This window comes from Heterocephalus glaber, unplaced genomic scaffold, assembly GCF_053883595.1.
Source record: "Heterocephalus glaber isolate CG9 unplaced genomic scaffold, H.glaber_assembly_v1.0 deba00000071, whole genome shotgun sequence".
NCBI classification, from domain to species: Eukaryota; Metazoa; Chordata; class Mammalia; order Rodentia; family Bathyergidae; genus Heterocephalus; species Heterocephalus glaber.
In genome coordinates, this window is record NW_028258137.1 from 37,330,508 (window position 1) to 37,353,013 (window position 22,506).

The 22,506-nt window shown below is 43.1% G+C and overlaps 2 protein-coding genes across 13 annotated transcripts in view; one reads left to right on the forward strand and one right to left on the reverse strand.

Annotated features, from left to right (window-relative positions):
* Positions 1-8,093, forward strand: part of Tmem150c (transmembrane protein 150C) — a 72,445-nt gene extending 64,352 nt beyond the window's left edge. For all 5 annotated transcript variants that reach the window (XM_004847969.4, XM_087207114.1, XM_004847970.4 and 2 more), the window contains 3 exons: positions 49-176; positions 3,902-4,079; positions 6,946-8,093. In XM_004847969.4, the coding sequence (XP_004848026.2) occupies positions 49-176; positions 3,902-4,079; positions 6,946-7,154 (515 nt within the window). In that variant the 3' untranslated portion in view covers positions 7,155-8,093. The remainder of the gene's footprint in view (positions 1-48; positions 177-3,901; positions 4,080-6,945) is intronic.
* A 12,754-nt stretch (positions 8,094-20,847) lies between these two features.
* The window catches only part of Enoph1 (enolase-phosphatase 1), a 32,151-nt gene continuing 30,492 nt past the window's right edge, over positions 20,848-22,506 (reverse strand). For all 8 annotated transcript variants that reach the window (XM_004847971.4, XM_013073363.3, XM_087207084.1 and 5 more), the window contains one exon: positions 20,848-21,840. In XM_004847971.4, the coding sequence (XP_004848028.1) occupies positions 21,701-21,840 (140 nt within the window). In that variant the 3' untranslated portion in view covers positions 20,848-21,700. The remainder of the gene's footprint in view (positions 21,841-22,506) is intronic.

Genomic DNA, 22,506 nt, shown 5'->3' on the forward strand with positions numbered 1-22,506 from the left:
GTGTCTGACTTAAATTTTATAATTTTAAGATTTTTGCTTTATTCCTAGCCCTGGTGGTAGCTGTTCTGCGCTTCATACAACTGAAACCAAAGGTTTTAAACCCATGGCTGAATATTAGTGGATTGGTGGCACTGTGTCTGGCTTCCTTTGGAATGACCTTACTCGGTAATTTTCAGGTACTTCACTTGGCTTTTTCCACCTCCCTTTCACACTGGTGAGACCTTCACTTGTATGATTATTGAAGCCACTGAGGTATACTCGCCAGGTGGCCCATATACAAGAGCCTGAAAAGGGCCATATGCAAGGACCGAAAACCAGTGATGAACTTTGGGTCTTAGTTTCCACAGGGTCCACTCTGAGCCTGTTCTCGTCCACTATGAGTGTGGCTGGCTGCACACCTGACTTGCAGTGTGGCTGCTGCTGGGAAAAGTAGCTGCTACAAGAGCCATTTGTTCTCTCCAAAGGGTCTCATAGTGGGTTACACTTTTCTTCATAATAAACTGTGCCCTAACGTACCTTTCTAGAAAAGGAATAGGATCATTGCCCTATTATAATTAAACACCAAACATCCTCAATTGAGGACGCTTGTATTTCAGATTAGCAAGCCCCCAAGGACGTCAAGTCTGAAAGTCTGGAACACCTGTGACTCATATAAAGCTCTTCTGAGTCTTCTAGGAATTTAGAATGCCAGGGCCACAACCTGCAAGGATAATTTCTCTGCCAGTATCACTGCCCTTCCCTTGTTCTGGTGACTTCCTTTATGACCCTCCAGCCCATGTCATATATAAGATGTGTCTGAAATATAAGGTGAATGCTTAGGTTTAAAAATGTATTACAGTAAAACACACTTTGCCATTTATCCCCTCAAAATGACCCCCTCTCCTGATTTGAATACATTTATCCCATTGTTCTTGTCACTTTCTGAAGCAGTTCTGGAAGTCCTCTTGTGAGTGTGTTTAACAAGGCAGGCATGATCAATAAATATGGTTCATGCTGCTGCCATATATCATCCAATGGAAAGGCAGCCTCATAGAAACATGACAGTCTGTCCTCATCCACCTTATTCATCAAATCTGGCTCCATGCAACTCCTGGCTCTTCCCCAAAATGACCAGAAAAGGGAAACATTTTGAATTGATTCAGGACACGAAGGCATCTGTGATAGGACAATTAGACACTTATGAAAGATTTCCAGAACTGCTTTAGAAAGTGGCAAGAACAATGGAATAGGTGTGTTTGAAGCGAGGGGGACTATTTTGAGAGGGGGGTTAATGGCAATGTGTCTTTACAGTAATACATTTTTTAAAATTTAAACACCCGCTCTATTTTTCAATCACACCATGTATACTTCTGCTAATAGCTTTCTCCTTTTTTAAGCAAACACTGATCCTGACCCTGCTCCCCATCTGTTAAATGAATTCCAAATGGGCTAGGTACTGAAGACCTGCAGACTTCTAAGCCAGGTGCATTTTTGCATATCTGTAATCCCAGCACTCTGGAAGGCTGAGACAGATCACAAATTCAATCCAGCTTTGGGCAATTTAGTGACTCAGTGAGATCTTGTCTCATTAAAAAATAAAAAAGGGCTAGGGGTATAGCTCAGTGTGAATACCCCAGGTTAAATCCTTAGTAACACACACACACACACACACACACACACACACACACACCCCTCAGTATTCTGGTGGATAATGTTTTCAGTAAAATTCTTACTGAAAATGTGGTAATGAGTTTTCTAAGATCGCCTCTTGTCTTAACCCTTTGTCCTACTAATTCATTAAACCTGGATCACTGAGTCTCCAAGGCTTCCCCTGGGCACATAGTAGTAACTAAATAAGAAATCTTGTTTCTTCATGAGTTGATAAGAACTCCCACAAATCCCACTAATGGTTCCAAATCCCATTGCGTATCAAGCTGGACCCCAGAAAGCTTCATTCTTCTGACATACTGGCTAGAGTGGTGGGAGTTCATCCTGTTAAGATTCAGGATGCTTGGGCACCCAGGTGGGTTCCCCCATCCCCACCTGCCTGCATGTGAGGCAGCCTGCTGGGATGTGCCCAGCCCTGCCATTTCTTTGCCCTGAGGCTGTGGGGAGTGTTAGATGAAAGTTCTATACTAACATGTCAGTCAGCTTTCTGTTGCTCTGACGTAACACCTGGAAAAAACAAAGGAGGAAAGGTTTATTTTTGCTCACAGTTCTGGTCTATAGTCAACTGACTCCACAGTAGAAACATCATGGCAGAAGAGTGTGGTGGAGGAAGGCTGCTCAGAAAGGAGAGGGAGAGAGTGAGAGGGGAGAGGGGAGGGGAGAGAGGAGAGAAAAGGGAAGGGCCAGGGACCACCTAATCCCCACATCCATGCCCCCATGATCCACTCCCTTCAACTGGGCCGCATCCCTGTTTCTGTCACCTCCCAGTAATACATCACATTATGATCTCTAAAGCCCTCGCAATGCAGCTACTTCTCCAGGTGCCCCCTCTGAACACTGTTGCACCAGGGATCAAGCCCCTCATACGATTCCCTGAGGGACACTTCCTATTGAGACCATAAAAAACTGAAGTCTTAGGAGAATCCCAGAGATTGGGTTGAACCACACAGATACTCAGACTGTGACTTCTGACTGCATATGTAGAACCCATGCTGGATTAGCCACAGGGAATGAACCAAAACCAGATACATCACCTGCCTGTGGAGAAACTAGGTGTATGGACTAGGAGACAGGCCTTTTGGTCTATACTCTTTTTCATAATTGTGTAAAGTTTAAGCCATGGAGCTATATTACCTATTTTTAAAATTAGGTAATAAAGCTGTATATAGCATGGAAAACTAATTTTCTAGAAGTGAAATTTAATTTGAGGAATCATTTAAATATACTTTGAAAACAAATCTTTCAAATTATGAGGGGAAAAAGTGATTTCTTCCCAAAAAGTGGAGGTTAAGGGTAGAGATAACACCAAGAACCAAAATCAGTGGGGAAGAAAACTATCAAGCAACAATAATATTGGTTTGACCCAATAATTATGCACAATGTCAAACAATAAAACATCAGTAGGTGATGGGAATTTTTTTTTTAAATCAGTACTTTTATCTTGGTTTAAAAGGTATCTCTTTAACAATAGGTTTTATTTTCCTGTGCAATTAAAATATACATGTAATTACCAAAGGAGTTTTAAAACAACATATATTTTTAAAAATTAAGTGAGTAGTGACTGGGGATTTTTCCTCTCTCACCCCAAGTGCAGTAACCCAAGAGGGCCTCATTTAACCTGGCGACTCTATAGAAGTCTTGCCTGGGCCGTCTTCAGTGAGTCTCGAGATGTGGCAGAAGTGCATAGGAGGCAGTTTTTGTCATTACTATAAGAAAATAAAACCCAAAGAATTTCCATTAACAAGGAATTGGCCACAGGCCAGTTTTGTAGGAGTAAGAACAGCCCATGGGGTATTCACTGTCTGTGACAATCAAATCTAGACTTGCCCAGAACTGGCCATCTGTCAGCAAGCACACAGCCAAATCCTTGCTCTCATTTTCTTAGCCTGGAAAACAAAGTGTGGGACATGTGCTTGTAGAAACTTTGACATTTCCCTTCTTATGCAATGCCTGGGCTGCTTTTCTTTTCCTTTCCCAAAGAGCTTTTCTGGGAAATACATTCAAGGGCTAGATCACCACTGCCTGCCTGGCTTTGCTAAACCTGTGTTCTAAGGTCTGGGTGCTACGAATTTCCCTTCCTTTTGGGGAGTTCAGACTCTTTGAGGATAGACATGAAGAGCCAAGGAAGATGGAGGACTCTGATCTTTCCAAGTGCTGTCAGCCCATGGCTGATCCCTCCCCCTCACACATCCTATCGGCTTGTGTGTCTTCTTTTTTCAATGGGTTACAAATGCCATTTTCTGTTCATCCCCAGCTCGTGAATGATGAAGAAATCCACAACGTGGGAACATCCTTGACCTTTGGATTTGGCACATTGACCTGCTGGATCCAGGCTGCCCTAACACTCAAAGTCAACATCAAGAATGAAGGACGGAAAGTTGGAATCTCACGGGTGATTCTGTCTGCGTCCATCACTCTCTGTGTCGTCCTCTGTATCCTTTACTTTGAAAAGGTTCTTCCCCAGGGGGATTAAAATACAGATAAGCTGTCTGTGTGAAAGCTGAGACAGTTGCCATTTCAGATAACAGTCAGATCATCTCCAAATCTTAACACAAATTGGAAAAGAGTGAGCATAAAAAACAAAAACTCTCAGACCAGTCTTTTATGCCAGAGAGATGGAGAACTGAAAATAATACAAATTCTTGTCAAGACTCTTCCCACCTGTAGAAATGGCATCACGGAATCCTCTGTCATTAACAACATAAGTTTTCCCTTGTGAAAAACATAGGATATATAACCAAAAGAGAATTGATTATTTTTCCTCTGTTTAAAAAAATTCATGGGCCGGGGATTTAGCTCAGTGGTTTCACCGCCTACCTCGCAAGCACAAGTACCCGAGTTCGATCCCCAGTACCAAAAAAAAAAAAAATTCATTTGTGATTTTTATTAAGTCCTATTATGTTAATTTTTTTACCTGTAAAAAGAATTTCAAGGGACAGAGATGTTTGTATCATTCAGGAAAATAAGCTCTTTTGAAAAACAAGTTTAAGAACTGCTTTATCACAGCATATATTTTTCTGAAACAAATATTGGAGGTTTGGGAGTACTATTCAGTTCCTTGCTTCCTCTCAGAGTTTGAACCAATTGAGAACAGACATGAGGAGCCAGGCAGGGATAAAGAAATCAACCTTTATTGCTCATAAACTTGTAAAGAGTGCTGCAGGCCTCATCCTAGAATTTACCTAACCCACCCAGTAACAGCAGAAAAACCAGAAGGCTTAGAGCGCTTCACTCCACTTAACCCCAGGCAAATAAATCCCTGAGAGGCTGGACATGGTGTTATCACCCACTGGGTCTCATTGTGCTTGAACTTGCTGTGTTGCCCAGGCTGGTCTCAAACTGGGGATCCTCCTGCTTCAGCCTCCCAAGTAGCTGGGATTACAGTTGCAAACCACCACACCACATAATCAAGCATCAGCATTTACTGGGCGCTTACCATGTGATATGCATTATTTCCAAACCCTTTCAATGTATCAGGTCTTTTAATTCTCACTTAACAATGTAAGAATAGTGACTCACAGACATGTTAATTTGCCCGGGGCCCCACAGATGACCCAGGATGCAGTGGGTCAGGACTTAAACATGGGCTCAGCTCTGGCATTTGGCCACTGTGCTACCCCCTGCCCCCTGAGAAAGTGGCTTTAAAATACAGAAACATTTAGCTTTCAAAACTGTCTTGTTAGTGGAGCATTTGGAGTCTTTTATTTCTTCCCTAACTGCTATTCAATGGTTTTACTGTTTTGCTAAAGCTCTGCAGTCATGTTGTATACAGAACATTTAAGGACTTAAAATTCATGCTAGAAAATTTGTTTCTTGCTAGCAATTGTTAAAATATTTTACGATCGAAAAAGTTGAACCTGCCAGGATGGGATGGAAGATTTATTCATTCCCCACCAACTTAAGTAGTAAGCCAATGTTGCTTTGGGAATATTTCGAACCCTCCACCAGAAGAGTACACACAGACTTTCAATTATTCTGAGTTTTGAATTTATACCAAACAGTTCTGATCCCCATTGTTTCTGAACACTCCAACCATTTCGTGTTCCCAGAGTGAATAGATTCAGGTCTGGTCAAGAGAGCAAGTGGACACAAGTAGTTTCACCTCTCTGAACAACTTTCCATATGGCTGGGCCTAGTGATGCATGCCTGTAATCCCAGCACTTGGGACGCTGAGGCAGGAGGATTCCCATGAGTTCAAGGCCATCAATGGACTATATAGTAGGACCCTGACTCAGAACAAAAACACAAACAAAAAATCCTCCCAAGATTTTAGGTATGAGTTCTGCAGACAGAACTAATTCTAACTATAGTGTTTAAGCCTTTCATTAAAACATACTATGGACTGGGCATGGTGGTGCAAATCTGTAATCCCAGCACTCATGAGGCTGAAGCAGGAGGATCACTGCCAAGTTTGAGGCCAGTCTGGGCTACACAGTGAGTTGAAGGCCAGCCTCAACTACATAGTGAGACCCTGTCTCAAAAAAAACAAAATAAAAAACCCAAAACATGCTATGAACTCTGCCCTTTTCCAGCTCCTTTTCCTCCATACATACCATTGTGTGTACATGTTCACACACATGCACACACACTCCATACACACTCAGCAATAGGACTCATCTGTTTCTTTAGCTACCTTAATGGCCCATTTTTATTTGGGGTCGAGTGTTAATGTGATATCAGAACTGAAAAAAACCTATGTAGTACTGCTGGGACAAAAAAAATGGAAAATGAAAAGAGGAAAGGGGCCCATGCAGACACTACTTGTAGCACTCCTGTCAAATATAGATTAGATGGAGGTAGTTAGCAATTTCATATGCTCAGAATTATTTCTGCAGATGTAACTATGAACCTGTAGCCATCTGCAGTGATTTCCTGGGAGCTGGCTTGATTTTCTGGCACACCAGTTGGTCTGGAGTCGTAATCCTTTGCTAACCAAGCTGCTGCACTGTGCTAGAGTGCAGCAGTTGAACACAGGCCAGGTCAAGAGTCACAGTGCTTGGGCAAACCCCCCTCTACCTGTAGCTACCTGCGTGAGCGGCCACAGGCAGGTTGCCCCCTTGCCCTGGGTTTCGTTATTTTTATAAAATTGATGAGAAGGGGATTGCTGGAGGCATTAAGAGATTGTTCCTGAAAGCACCAAGGAGCAGGTCTGGCACAAAGAGCTCAGTGTTGCTGTCCAGTGTCATTCCTGTGACCATCAGCGCTCAGCCAGTGCTGTGAAGGTCCCATTTTGCTAGTGAGGGCACAGCTGACAGTCTGTCATGGATACAGGTCCCTTCCTTGACAGCCTCTCCCTAGACTTCATCCTCATGGCCCAGGACATCCACATGTATGCAGCCCGGGTGCAGTGGGGCCTGGTCATGTGCTTCCTGTCATACTTCGGTACCTTCGCCGTGGAGTTCCGCCACTACCGCTACGAGATCGTGTGTTCTGAGTACCAGGAGAACTTCTTGAGCTTCTCCGAAAGTCTGTCCGAAGCCTCCGAGTATCAGACCGACCAGGTGTAGTCTGTCAGTCTGTCCTTGTTGGTGAGGTGGGTGTGGTGGCGGGAGAGGGGCAGGAGGGCACACTCACAGGAAGTGACATAGCCTCATGACACACTCCACACACGCACACACACACGTTCATGGCCACGTTTGCCAAATGAGCTTTGTAGGGCAAGTTGTTTCTTGAATGAAAAGCACAAGCCCTGTGTGTCAAAATACATGCTGTTACACTGAAAATATATGCACGACAGAGCCAGAAGCTTGTGCATGGTCACCTCTGTCCCCTGCCCATCCCAGGATGCCTCACTCTCCCCACGTTCTTCCTGTGCCTCATGGTGACCTCCCTCCAGTGGAATAGGCAGGCCGGACATGACATGGGATGATACCAACTCCTTAAGTTGCCTTCAGGTCCAAAGGGCTTGGAACAAACACCCGAGGAAGTTATGGCAGCCCTTGAGTGGATAATCAGTGTCATCTGCCTGGATGGACGCTGGGTGGAGGAGTGACCCCGTATAGCCTGAAAAAAGGCACGGACAGAACTTTCCTATGAACTCTCTTCACCATCACTCAGCAGCGGGCTGTGTGGCCCCAGGGAAAGGGACCTACAACAGCATGTGTGAGGGAAGCTGCAGCCGTGATGGGGACTTGAATTGCTGTGCCTGAGAAAGCCCTGCAGATGTGAACATGCACAGGGACATGGTCTGCAGGCCTGGCACAAGATGCAGCACTGAGGGGAGGGTTTAATTTTCACTTCCGCAGTAAGTCATGTACAGTTTTTGTTTTATAGATCATGATTTACCTTTTTTTAAAAAAACAAAAGTAATTATCATGGGTCTCTCTAGATCTCATGGACGAAGAAGATAGAGACCAAAGGTAAGAACTGAACTTGCTTTGGGTTAAAACATGAAAAAAGAAAAAAAAAAAAGTCACCTTCAGGTTTGATGTTTGAAGCTAAGAAAACATTGACAGACAGAGAAATATGAAGAATCAGAACCTATGGAGATGGAGAAAGAACTCCTCCTGGATGCTTACAAAGATAGGAATTTAGGGCTGGAGGTGCAGCTGGTGTTTGCCTAGCACGTGTGAGGCCCGGGTTCCACCACACACACACGCACACACACACGCACGCACGTTTCAGAGCATCTTGCTCCAAATGAAATCAGGGGAGACTTTCTTACCATGTAACTGTTGCTTCAATCTCATAGTTTTGGGCCTAAGGGCTTTTCAAACTTGGAATTTACAAATGAAAAGATTATCTCTCCCAAAACCACAATGGCACATCTGGTCCCCTACAGCCCAAGGGGCAGTCCCCACTCCCAGAGTACAGAACCCCAGCATAGGGCGGGTGCCCCAGGCTTTTCCACACAGGTCACTGTGGGCCAAGGGACAGAGCCTCCAAATGAACTGTTTTGAGAACTCCCCAAACAGGATTCCTAGGGCCCCAGGACTGCATGGACTAGAAAGTGAGAAAACACTTAAATTCATCCCAGAACCTGAGCTTCCTGAGGGGTCAATGTTTCCTCATCCCCACTTCTTCCTAGCACAGTACCTGGTGCATCTGAGGTACTCAATATATGTCTGTGAGAATTACTGATCATTCCTGAGTGTGGGGAGAAGTATTCGAGAGACTGAAAGCCGAGTGAGCAAACAGCTGTTCCCATGAGAGAGGGGGGAAGAAATCACAAGGGTCAGAGAAGGCAGAGCGAGCACCTGTGAGGTGTAAGGAAAGAAGGAAAAGACTCGCACACAGTATTTGCCTAGTAGAAAGGCATCTTCCTGTACATAGTCCAAGGTAACATTTATTAGTTTTGAATACTGCTTTTGGTTTTCTTTTTTTATTTTTGTACTTTACAAATTTTATCAAAGAACAAAGATGTAAGTAGTACACAATTTACACAATTTTACTGTACACAATTCAAATTAAGCCCCTTTGGTGATGCACTTGTACACTTTCTTAACAGTAAATCGAGCAGGGGATTTAGCTCAGTGGTTCTGCACCTGCCCCAAAAGCACAAGGACCCAAGTTCGATCCCCGGTACCAAAAAAAAAACAACAAACAAGTGGGGTGGGGATTTAACTCAGTGGTTCTGCTGCCTGCCTCAAACAAACAAACAAAAAAACCAAAAGTAAATCAAACAGCACATTTTAGCAGACTCAAGCAATGGCTAACATTATCCATTGGGATCTGGCCCTAAATAAAACTCTTTTATGCAGAATTCTGATTTCCTTGTCTCTTACATGAACCATTCTCTGGTGCTAAAGCATGTGTAAACTTGGAATTATGCTTAAGATGAACAGCAGTGTTACACTGGCAAGTGTTCCCCACACCGACATACTGGTGTTGTCAGACCACCCCAGGATCGTGTCAGACTCCAGAGGGTGAAGGCACATAAGACACCCTCACTTTGGATGCTAGTCACCCGTTTGGGATCCAGAGGTTGCCAGTACTTCTGTCCAACCTGGCTACAAATCTGCTAGTAATGACTTGCAGAACTCAAAAGAAAAATCTTTATTTACATTTGCTGATTTATTATAAAGGATAGAACTCAGGAACAGCCAAATGGAAGAGGAGCACAGGACAAGAAAGGGGAATGAGGGCGGCTGTGCCCTCTCAGGCACCACAACTTCTTGTCTCCCAACCTGGGTCCCAGGTTTGTCTTGCATATTTCTATTTCGAAATCACAGAGGTTGTTGGGTTGGAGGCCAGTTCTGGTTCTTTCTGTTGACCAGTCATGTCCTGAGGCTCTCTAGGGGCCCTCCCAAGCCACCACATTAGCATACTCTGGTGGGATTAAGAGCGTAACAAGCCACTTCACAGTACGCTGTATGGATTTTAGGAGCTCTGTGCGAGGAATTGGAGACCGAGACCAAACAGATGTTTGTACTATGGCACTCATAAAGATCTAGTTCATGAGAGCATTCTGAGCTGAGACCAACCATTCCAAAGGCCAAGACCAAAGAATCTGCACTTGGGACGAGAGTCCCTGCCTGGCCCGGAGGCCGAAGTTTACAACGCTAAACCATGTTTCTGGGGGTCTCCAGCCCAGTCTCCTGAAGAAGAGAGTTCTACTGGACAGAGCTATATTACACTAATGCTAATATCTCAGAGGTTTAATAGTTTTTTATCTAATAGAAAACTGCCAGAGAGATACACATTGTCTGTGTTGTCAGGTTTTCTTTAGCTCTTGTTCAGGAAAGTAAAACTTTCATTTCCTGAAATTTTTTATCTTACTGGTTATAAATGGAGCCTGGAACAGCGCTGTTTATTTGTGTCAGGAGAGGCTAGGTTTTGTGGTCCCAAGATTAAACTAACCAAACTAGAATTTACTTCTTTCCTTCCCTCATCTCCACCTGACTCTTCAGTCTGCACCCTCTCCCACCTCCCTGTGAAGCATTTTCTCCTTGGGCACTTCTGGAAAGCCTCGCCCTTTTAAAGTGCTTCCCCTACCTGTCCTTCCTGTTTCCTTTGCTGGGTCACCTCCTCTCTGAGATTCCAACTCTGGAGAACCCTAGGGCTCGGCTGCTGGCACTCTTCCTGCCATCTGTTTACACTCGCTCTTCTAGTGACCTTGGCCAGTACCCGAGTTGTACCTGCTGCCGGTGCTGCCTTTTCTTGGGGTTTCTGGCCCACACCTCCATCCCAAGGGCCAGACCTGGAAGGCGTCTCAAGTGCGGCACTGCTGATCTGTGTCTGTGAACTCCTCCCTCTGTCTTTCTGTCTACATTAAGGACACTCGTCTTTCATTTGCTCACACTGATCGCTTTTCCCAGTCTTTCCTTTCTCTCACACCCCACATCCATCAGCAAACCTTTATGCTCTGACTGTCTGCTGCCACCACCCGGCCCCTGCTGCTACTATTGCTCCTGGATTTTTAAAGCTACAGAAATTGTTCTCAGCTTCCAGCCTGTCATCATGAACTGTCAAAACGAATCTCAGTCCTCTGCTAGAAACCTTCCAATGGCTTCCCTGGGACTCAGACCGAGAACACGGATCACTAAATTCCCTGAAGGCTCAACAAGACCTGTCCTGAGATCCTTCCTTCTCTCCATTTCAGGCCCTCCGTATTTTCCTCCAACAGCCAACATGCTCTGGCCTCAGGGCTTTTGTACTTAACTGTGACCTCTGCCATGGACAACCTTCCTCCAGATCCTTAAAATCCCTTACCATCTTCACCTGAATGTTACACTCTCAGAGGCCCCTGAACTCTCAAATTCTAAGCCTACCCCCGCACTATCTATCCCTCTTTCTAGCTTTATAAAACATTTTACTTTTTTTCCTTAAAGTCTTTTATTGGTACATTTTAGGTATACAATATGTTTACATTTATCATTGGGTGCTTGTACCTGTACATGATGTATCTTGGTTCTTATTTTTTCCCCATTCCCTGTCCTCCCTTCACCCCCTCCACCCTTCCCTATTTTATGAAGCATTTTAAAAACATGGTCCTGTGATCAGTTAAAATTCTAACATGGGTAACACTTAACACAGTGTGCTTTACTTATTTTGTTATCTGGCCCTCTCCAGCCCAAAAATGAAAATTCCACAAGGCAAGGATTTCTGCCCACCATTTACCTGGCACCTAGAACAGTGGCTGATTCATAGTTAGGTGTTCAACTTGTATTTCTAAAATAAATGAATGACTGGTAGCTGCCACATACACCCTTAAAAAAATTTTTTTTAATACTTTTAGCCTGATTTAGGCAACTCAATGTTGACAGCATCTAGGAACCAACGCTGACATTTCAGAGGTTATAAATATTCAGAGGATACAAATATCTTGCTGTCTGTCCAAGCAAACAGCTTTCTGGGTCTTGAGGAGGAAGCTTTAGAAAAAAATGTTATTTTTTACAATGTTTGCAATAAGTAGTTTCTGTCAAATGCCCAAGTTCTAAATAGGACTTGAAATATCTTTATGCAAACCATCATCAGTACCTGACTTTTTCTCATGTAGCTTCAAAACCATATACTGAGTGGGCCAGGGATTTAGCTCAGTGGTTCTGCCACCTGCCCCACAAGTGCAAGGACCTGAGTTTGATCCCCAATACCAAACAAAACAAAATAAAACATGTACTGAGGTTAGCTGGGTCCTTACCTGAAGAAAAAAATATAATTTCATATTTGTAAGACAAGAAGCAGAGCTGACCCTGTAGGTCTTACTCAATGTTTAAAGTCTAACTCCCCCCAAAACTGCTTCTGCAATGCTGTGTGGGCAGGGATTAAGAAAAGGACATGATGTACTTAATGCATATTCCTGGAGCAAGCAGGATGAGGGAGTTCCTTGCCAGCAAATACTGGAATAACATCTAATGCATGCCTCTAGATTGCTACAAACCGAATTTAGATTTGTAGCCAGGGAAAGAAGAGGAGCTCAAGGGAAGGCTTTGATTAAACCTGGATCAAAGTGGATTCCATGACTACAAGTGCTCCAGGCCAGTGGCGGCTTGCTTTTGTGCTGTCCTAGTAGGAGAGCTTTCTCCAGAGACTCTGGACTGCCGTATTATAATTGTAAATGGTATCATTACTTGCCCTTGGAAGGCTTTGAACACTGTCCTTTTAAAAAAAAAATTTAATTGTTTGATTGAGACAGGGTCTCAGCTATGCAATTCAGGCTGGCTTTGACACACTACTAGTGTAACACCTGAAGGCACTCTGTCTACAACCAGCAGTGTTGTCTCGCACTGCTGTGTTTATGCTGGAGGTTATAATAAACACCCGCAGCCTCGTGCACACATTGTTAGAATGGGAGGAAAAAACGAGAGGCCCAAGGCAAGCCTAGACAATGAAACAAGACCCTGTCTCAAATATGAAAATATAAAATACAAAGGGCTGGGGGCATAGCTCAATGTGAAGGGCCTGGGTTCAATCCCTAGTACCACAGAAAAAAAACAGGTGTAAAAAAGACAATAGTGTGCTTGGCTGCCTATGAGGGGAAGAGTCAGGCCTTCTGAGGTTTCCAGCCCTAATGGCTGGGGAGATGGGGACACCTGCAAACTCTAGGAAGAGAGGAGATGTCACCACCAGAAGGGAGAATAATAAGATGATGACCTGGAGGTTCCTGGCTGTGTGCTGAGGCAAAGGCCACCGAGAAGCCTTTCCGTACCAAAAGGGACAGAAAGCCCTGGACACTGCTTGGAAAGGTTCTAGTTCTGCAGCTGCCCAACAAATCACCACAAAATTCAGTGACACAACAGCACCGTTTACAGTGCCCAGATTCTGTGGGTCAGGAGCTGATGGCACAGTGGTCCAGCCTGGCCCAGCTCCATGCACCTGGGTCTTGGTGGAAGGTGGCAGCTCTGGAGGGGAGTTTGCTCTGTGTCTGGAGGCCGATGCTGGCTGTCAGCTCAGGCCTCTGGTCCTCTCCACACAGGGGACTCTGGGCTCCCTCCCAGCTCAGTAGCTGGCTTCCCCAGAGAAGGGCCCGACCCCCAGTCTTAAAAAGGGAGCTCTTGGGTCATAAGTAAACCTTGGAAGTCATAAACCTTCATCTCTGCTATCTTCTACTTGAAGCAGTCAGGACCCCACATGAGATTTTAAGAGGAGGAAGCTGTGTCGACATGAGGGTAAGGTCCATGAAAATGCACACATAAGCGACACCAAAAGTCCTTCCCTCCAAAAATAAATGGTTAAAAAAAAACAACTGCCCAAAATACCTTTAATGAAATTCTGGAAACTAAGAAAAAACCTGCAGCAAGCAGGCAGTCACTTAATCAAGAAAACCTGGCTAAATCTCAGGGAAACACAGGAACTCTGTGATGTTGACTTACCCTGGTCTCACGTCCCCACTCCCCAGTGGCAGCCTTGAGAGCTGGTGCAGACAGTGCCCAAGAGAGCAGAATAATGCAGCTCACACAGGATTCTGGTTGTTTTGAGTGGTGCATTAGCCTGCTTGCCTCTCGCATAGGAACAAACTTATGGGATTAGAGCCCCATCCTATGGCTTGACTTAAGTCTTCTGTCCCCAAATGCAGTCACACAAGGACAGTGAGGGTTAGGACTTCAACATCAGCACTCAGCGGGCAGCTCCTTGGAGCACAAGCTTGAAAGGCTTCACTTTAGCTCATCTAAGTTGGAACACTGCCAGTTCCCAGGCATGTGTTAATCACAGCTTCCTGGAATAATGGGTAACGGGAAAGAACAGCCTAACCAAATACCTTGGTAGGAAAGGCTAAAGAATGAGAAGCTTTGGTGAGTAAGGGCTTTGAAAAGCTAACATATTCTTGGTGCTATGGGCTAAATTGTGTGTCCCTCCTCTACTGCTCCAAAATATGTAAAAATCCTAATCCCTAGTAACCTAGAATGCAACCTTATTTGGGGATAGAACCATTCTATATATAATTACAATGAGCTCACAATGGATTAGGGCACAGGAAGAAGCTGTGTGAAATGAAGCAGAAATTGGAATAACACATTTATAGCTCAAGTAAAGCCCTGAACTACTGACTGTCACCAGGAGCCAGGAGGCATGGGACAGATTCTCCCTCAGGGCCCTGAATGGAACCCACCAGGCTTCAGGAAGAGGGGAGTTTCTGTGGCTTTATGCCCTCCATCTAGGGTACTTTGCAGCCCTAGGAAACTAACACAAGGGGTAAATATTAAAAGAGAAGGTGAATGTACTTGTTATTCCTTGTTTTTTCCTGAATCTGGTTTAAATGACAACTGCATAAAATAATGATAAATCTATGTTGATGGGTGCATATATATTAAGAGCCAATCTGCGACAGTAACAGCATAAAGTGGAAAAAAAATGGAATCATGGTAGCAAAGTTTTGTATCCTGCTGAAACCAGGGGAATAGTAATCAGAGCTAGATTGTTATAATTTGAAATGTTAATTGTAATCCCCAGGAAAACTGTGAGGGAAATGACTGAAAAATACAACATAACAAGAAAAATAGAACTGGGGATTTAGCTCAGTGGCACTGCGCCTGCCTTGGAAGTGCAAAATCCTGAGTTCGATTCCTAGTACCAAAAAAACACCAAAAATGGTATGCTAGAAAATATGTAACACAAGAAGGTAGCAATGAGGAAATTAAACAAAAAGATGTAACAAATATAGAAATCAAATAGCAAAATGAAACCACTCATGGTGATGCATGCCTAAAATCCCAGAATGCAGAAGGCTGAGGCAAGAGAATGTCGAGTTTGAGGACTACACAGGCCTTGTCTCAAAAAAAAAGTAAAATAATAGACATAACTCCTTTCAGTAATTACATCAGATGTAAGTGGAATAACCTCTTCAATTCAAAGGTAGAGACAAATGGAACGGATTAAAAAACATTCACTGTATACTCTCTATGAGAAGCATACAGGCTCAAAGTAAAAGGATGGCAAAAGATAGTTCATGGAAACAGACAGCTGAGTCACTATACTAATATTAGACCAAAAAATTTAAAACAAAAACTTAAATGAGATTAAAAACATTGTATTGTTAAAGGATCAATCCATCAGAAGCTCTAAGAGTGTTAAAAATATATGTGAGGAGAGTGTTACAGCTTTTATCTACATCCCCCCGCCCCAGGCCTCAAGAGCTCATAGGGGGGCTGCTTTTGGGAGGTGGCAGGATCATGGGTGTGTGATACTGGATTAGTCCACTGATGGGTTTAACATAGTTCTGGGTGTGGATGCTGGGTTTACTGAAGAAGGAAGACCCAACCCGGGTATGGGTGGCACACCAGCCAGTAGGCTTACAGCCTGCCTGGAATATAAAGGGACAGAAAGAAGGCAGGCTCACTGCTTCTTGCCTCTTGCTGGCCCTGCGATGGACTATTTCACCTCTGCCATACCTCCCTGCCTTGGAGCTGAAACCTCTACAACGTGGGCTAAAATAAAATTCTTCGTTTAAATTGGGGGTGTTGGTTATTTTATTCCAGCAACAAGAAAGTAACTAAGACAGAGCACCAAAATATACGAAGCAAAAATAAAAATGAGAAAAGAAACTGACAGTTTGATCATAGTAGATGGAGAACTCAATACTCCATGATCATTAATTGATAGAGCAACTAGACAGAGCACCAAGGAAACAGAAGATTCAAATAGACCTAACATATATATCCAACACTTCACCTGTCATATCCCCAATGCACAATGAACATTCTTTAGAACAAATTTTATGTAAGGCCATAAATATAAAAAGATCAAAATTGTACAAAGTATGTTCTCCAAGGGTAATGCAATGAAAGCATTAATAAAAGGAACTTCAGATAATTCACAAATACGTGGAAACTAAACAATATACTCTTAAAACAACCAGCAGATAAAGGAAGAAGTCAATACTTCAAGAGAAAGAAAATAAGACACAATAGGGTCTGCAGATGCAGTCAGTGGGACAGTGCTTGCCTAGGGAGCCAAGGGCTTGGGTGTGGTCACTCACACTGCAAAACAAAAACAAAAAATAAAAACAACATCCCAAAAGGTATGGATGCAATGACAGTAGAGCTGAGCAGGGAATTCAGAGGTGTATGCGCCTGCATTAAAAAAACATCTAGGACTGGGATGTAACTCAGCCATAGCATGTGCAAGGCTCTAGGTTCAACCCCAGCACTGCAAACTAAACTGAACAAAAATAAGACCTCAAATAATTACCTTACCTTTCACCTTGAGAAACAAGAAAAAAAGAGCAAACTAAACCCACAGAAAGCAGAAGGAAAGACTAAGAGTAGATATAAACAAAATAGAGAATTTGAAATACCAAAAGTTGTTTCTTTGAAAAAATCAACAAAATTGATAAATGTTCAGCGGGATCTCATAGTCTCTTCGATGTGAACTAACCTCTTCTCCCTTCTCCAGAGACTGCCCTCATCCAACTCAAGGGCCAGGCTACCCTCCAGTTCCTTGGATTTTGGGCAGTGCCAGTGTGAGTGCACCCCACCTTCTTCACACCTCCCCTACCAGTCTCCTGGTTTCTGCTTAGTTTCCAGCTGTTTCCCATCTCTTTTCCTGGTTCCTTCCTTGGCTTGATCTCTACTGTGGGAACCTAAAGGCTCTGTCTAGGCCAGTGACGATGAGCTTTTCAGAGCTTCCAATGATACAAACAGCCCACTGTGGCACCTGTGCCATAGATTCGCCACCACTGGTCCAGGCTCTCTTCTCTCAAAAGACTCTGCCATGTCCCATGGCTTTTAGTATCCTCTGTGCCAATGAACTCTCAAATCAGGTCTACAGCCAGGCCAGGATCTTGAATTGTAGACTTATACTCAATGGCTCTTCAGTCACTTACATCAGTGTATACATTGGCTTCTCGCAGCTTCATGTTATGTCAGTGGTACAGCTGTTTTTCCAGTAATGCCATCCATCCAGTTGCTCAAGCTAAGAGTCTAGAGGTTACTCTTTCAAATCCAATCAACAGGGGCAGTCATTGACATCTCTGAACTATATTCCTAATCTGTCCATCTCTATTTGCACTATGGTACTCTAAAACAAGCTACTACCATCCCTTACCTTGATTACTGCAATAGCCTTCTATCCTAGATCCAGCAAACTCTCTCAAATGCCATTTTACCCGCTAATTGGAGTTGGAAGATCTTACATGTAGAGTTCTAAGTTGCAGTAGGACACCATCAATGATATATAGCAGCAGTTGTAAAGAGAAGCATGACAGAGGCAATCTTCCCAAGGCCACTGCTGTTGCTAAGCAATATTACAGGTCCTGTCTGGAAACGCTGCAGTGGATCAGCATCTAGCCAGCTTTCCAGAGTGAGCAGTGGTGGCAATGGAGGCAGGCTCCCTGAACTCCCCACCGTGGGGTCTCCTTCAACACAAGACTCCTGGGGCATTTCTCATACCTACTCTAGTCCTTCCACTGATTTTGCAAATCATCTTACTCCTTGTTTTAAATTCCTTTCTGATTAAAATACCCCTAAAGAGGTTTTTCCTCTAGCATTCAATCCTGATATACCTGGTCTTCCTGCATCCATTCTTTTCTTTGCGGGGGGGGGGGGGGCATCCCTGGAGATCGAACCCAGCGCCTTCTCACTGAGAAGGCATCTCCAGCCCTTTTTCATTTTGAGATAGGGTCTTACTACATCATTAAGTTGCCCAGGCTGGGCTTGATCACACGCTTCTCCTGCCTCAGCCTCCTGGAGTGCTAGAATTACAGGGATGTGCCTGTAATTAAAGGGATGTTACCAGGCATTCCTGCATTCACTCTTGCTCATCTATAACCCATTCTTTACCCAACAAAGAGTTCCTTAAAGCTGTAAATCACTCATAGCATCTTCTGCTCAAATCCTCTGGTGGCTTCCCATCACACTTAAACCACAATTCCAGCCCTTTCCCAGGGCAGCAGGCTGTAAGGATCCACTTCTGTGCACTTCTCTGATGCATCCAGCAGCATGGGCCACACTCTGCCTCAGATTTCTGCTCCACACAGGTCCCTGTGCATAGGCTGCTCTTCCCTGGCTTCTTCCACACCTCGTCTTCAATGGTCACAATTCCTCCACTTCCTGGTAAAAGCCATTGTATCTATGTTCTCTGCAGAACACTTACCAATACTGTATCTAATTTTTTGTAGTCTCTGAATAGAGGTAATGTGGAAAAAATGTGCACATCTGAAGGACACTGTAGATGCTTAATATTTAACAATGAATGTGGGTTCAATTTGTAAAGAAGATGAATTTTACTTGTTAGGGTCATTCTGAGTGTATTAGCAAAACCTTTACTCTTAAATATTAGCTGAAGGATAAATGCCTCACTGCCTTCAAGGGTGGGTGACAAGATAGCAAACTGGTTGGGCACGTATTATTTTAACTTTTAAACTGACAGGAATGGAAATAAACCCTCTTCACACTGCTGCTGGAAAAATTACCCCCAAATCACCCAAATTACTTCTCTTTTTTTTTTTTTTGGGTACCGGGGATGGAATTGGGGACCTTGAGCTTGAGAGGCAGGCGGCAGAACCACTGAGCTAAATCCCTGGCCCTCATTTTTTAAAATGTGTCTCAAGGGACAAAGTCAGGAAGAGAGATAGAAATGGGTAGATTTCATTTGAAATTATTGTCACTTTTCTCAAACTTCTCTGACTCTTACAATATCCTGCTATTTGATTTCAGGGCTAAATGAACTACACTCATTTTTCCCTCATGCTGCTGCTCCCTCTTAGCCTCATGTGGTATAACTGGTGGCCTCACACTTGATGACGTCTCTGTAGAAACAGCACCATCTTCTGGGCAACATCTGCAGTGCATCGGCCTTGGCAGTGGGCCTGTGGCGGTGAATTCCGCTCAACTCAACATGTGTGAGGCTTAGCAGGTAAGGTGGGCCTTCCAAAAGGGCGATCAGGTGCCCTTCTACTACAGAAGGCCCACAAGATTAGAGTGCCTACAGACTTGGGAAATCAGGGCTATCGTGCGAAAGAACAACTCAAATAGATCTTGATTAACAGGCAGAAATAAAGAGTCAACACTTTCAGAGTCCTTTGTACTCTGTGTTTTCTGCAAATAAGATGCCAAGGAAATTTAAGGCCTTTATTCTCATTTGTGAGAGTTTCAGAGATTTTTTTTTTCCTTCACTTCCTAAAGACCATGAATTTATTTGGATTTACCTAATTCATTACTCTACATGTCTTTGGGGGTGGGAGTAGCACTGAGCTGCACCCCCAGCACTTTTTTTATTTTTTGAGATGGGTTCTCACTAGGTCAGTAAGTTTCTTGATCCTCCTGCTTCCGCCTCCCAGAGTGCAGGGATTACTGGCTTGAGCCACCACACTAAGCTTCATTACTCACTTTCTTAGGTTACGAAGAGGAAGAAACCATCCTTTTTCTGCTTTATTTCTCAGGTTTTTCCAAAGATCCTCTCCACTACACAAGTGTGAAGGGGTTCTTTGAATCTAAAATTTTTTCACCCACTTTGTTTTCCCTTCCTTACATGCCCCACTTTGACAAATTCAATCTAATATTTCACCTTTCTCTTAATTCCTCAATCTGTTTTTCTGTCCTCATTTCTCAGTGTAAACTACAGCTTTTCTAGAACTCTCTCCATAGTGGACTACTCTCCCATTCGCAGTTGGCTAGAACTGAGTGCCTCCAATTCCTTTCTACCTTCAAGTCTGATGCAAAATCCTCTCTTATTTCTTCCTTACTCTTTCATTTCCCTGTACTTTACTAAGGGACACTCTGTTGTCCTGTTTGCCCACAAGCTTGTCCAGAAAAATCAACGTCATTCCCTTACTGCCATTCATGGTTTTATCATTTACAAATTACTCCCATTTCTAAGATTTATTGAAACTCATTTCTGTTTTTCTACTCTTGTATATTTTTATAGCCTTTAGATTTCTTAGCTACTAGAAGATCAAAATTAACGATATAAACTATTTCATGTCTCTCCCCTGTTCTCTCTTATTTGCAAGACTATTTCCTTTTCTTATTCAGAGGATTTCTAAAATTATTCCTCTAGGATCCCTTACAGTTTTTCTTGTTTAATTAGGAAAACATCTCCTTCCTTCAAGCATCATCTTATATACTTATGAAATTCCCAAAAATCTAAGAAACCCCACTCATATACTGAATGTTTACTACCCAAATGAAATCCTAACCATATATGTATACATGATTCAAATGCTAGTTGGGGCTTCCTCTGGCATTCCCATGAAGTATACACACATCACACACAATAAAGACAAATACCAAAATAAAATTGTTATTTTTTTTCAATCTCCCTTCAGTCTCAGTGTCTCTTTTGCTTTTGGCAGTAAGTGATACAGTTCAGCAACTTGTACAAAACTTGAGAAGGAAATGCTTTTATTAATCACAGCATGAAACCGACATGTAATATTAGAAATGAACCAAGATAACTAATGCTGTTATAAAATTTACATTTCTCACATCCATTTCAGAAGAAAATATTATGTACTACAGCTCTTTTTGATGTTACGGGCTTATTTCAGTAAATTAAAAAAACAGTAAATAGCAATTGACATATATTCTCAAACTGTGCTAAGACATAGTTAAAAAGGCAACTGTAAAATCTATGATGATAACAACCGGCAGGATTAGGGCTATTCTGTTAAGCGTTAAGTGCTACACTTCCCTTTCAGTTGTTGAATCAGTGCACTTTTTCATTGAGAGACCAAGTGCTTGGTGTGGGAGCCATATGATTAGCAAATCTCTTCTTATGTAACAAATACTTGATTGATCAATGCTCTAGTTAATTTTTCTTTCCCAATTTTGCTCTTTTGGAACAGAAATAGGTAACTTTTTCATTTATACACAGGGAGACAAATATAAAATGCAACTGATATAATCTTGTAACTCAATTACACAGAGGCTATGAATTATTATTGGCAATCTCTCTGACATTATTTGCCATTAAAAATAAAGACTTCTGAATAATAACTGGCTTTCCATTTTGGTAATGACCAGATAAACCTAACATATTCGATCTGTATTTTAGCAATTTCTATCAATTACACTTTGCTTTCAACAAGGGATAGTTATGATCTAAAACAGTGTCTCCATATAAAGCATCTTTAAGTAAGCTTCATTTTCAATGGGCCGAGGACGTTTTTTCACCATGTGCCCATGGAAATGAATCTGAGCACACACATACCATCAGAATAAAGCTAGACACTGAGGGTCTATGAGGATGAAGGCAGACGGAGCTCACTGAAGGAGGTAATGAGCCGGTAGTAAGTCTTCTCATCATCTGTCAGCCCTGCATTGCCAGGCCTCACCACCACAGCTACGTGCACATCCGCTTCCTCAGCAGCACTGGCCTCTGTGGAATGGGTCAGAAACCACAATGGCTGAGATTTGCACCAACATTATCGGGGGACGTGACAACAGCAGCAGCGAATTTGGGCCTGATTTTTGTTGACACTAGAAGATAAGCACATTTTCCTCTCCTTGTATGTTTCAGCTCCATGTTTAAAAATGGCCTAATTGTTCCCAGAAGAATGGAAGCATATCCTACACTTCCAAGCTTTATTAACTGCACTATCTATGAGTGCAGGAAGACAGAGGTGCATTCCATTTGTCCATCTTCCTCTACTCTCTCCCATGGGTCCTACCAAGAAAGACCTGAGCTATCTCCGGAAGGGCAGGTACAGGTAACCACACTGATGAAGCAGATTCCGGATGAAAGGAATCCTATGATCCAGATGGGCCGAAGTACCTATTGTCACACCAGCCCCGACATGTCACACACCCTCCCTACACTACCTGTTCCCTCTGCCTGGAAAATTCCTACTCTTCAAAATTCAGTTCAAACATTGTTTTCCAGAGCCACCATCATCTCTACTAGCACATCTTCTCTAACACCTGTATTTCCCTGTCATAAAAACATAAATGAACTTTTGTAAATTGTCGTTTCTCCCCTCACTATTCTATGAGTGCCTGAGTATCAGTGACTCTGTGTGTGAACGGTAGAATAAAAACAAGAGTA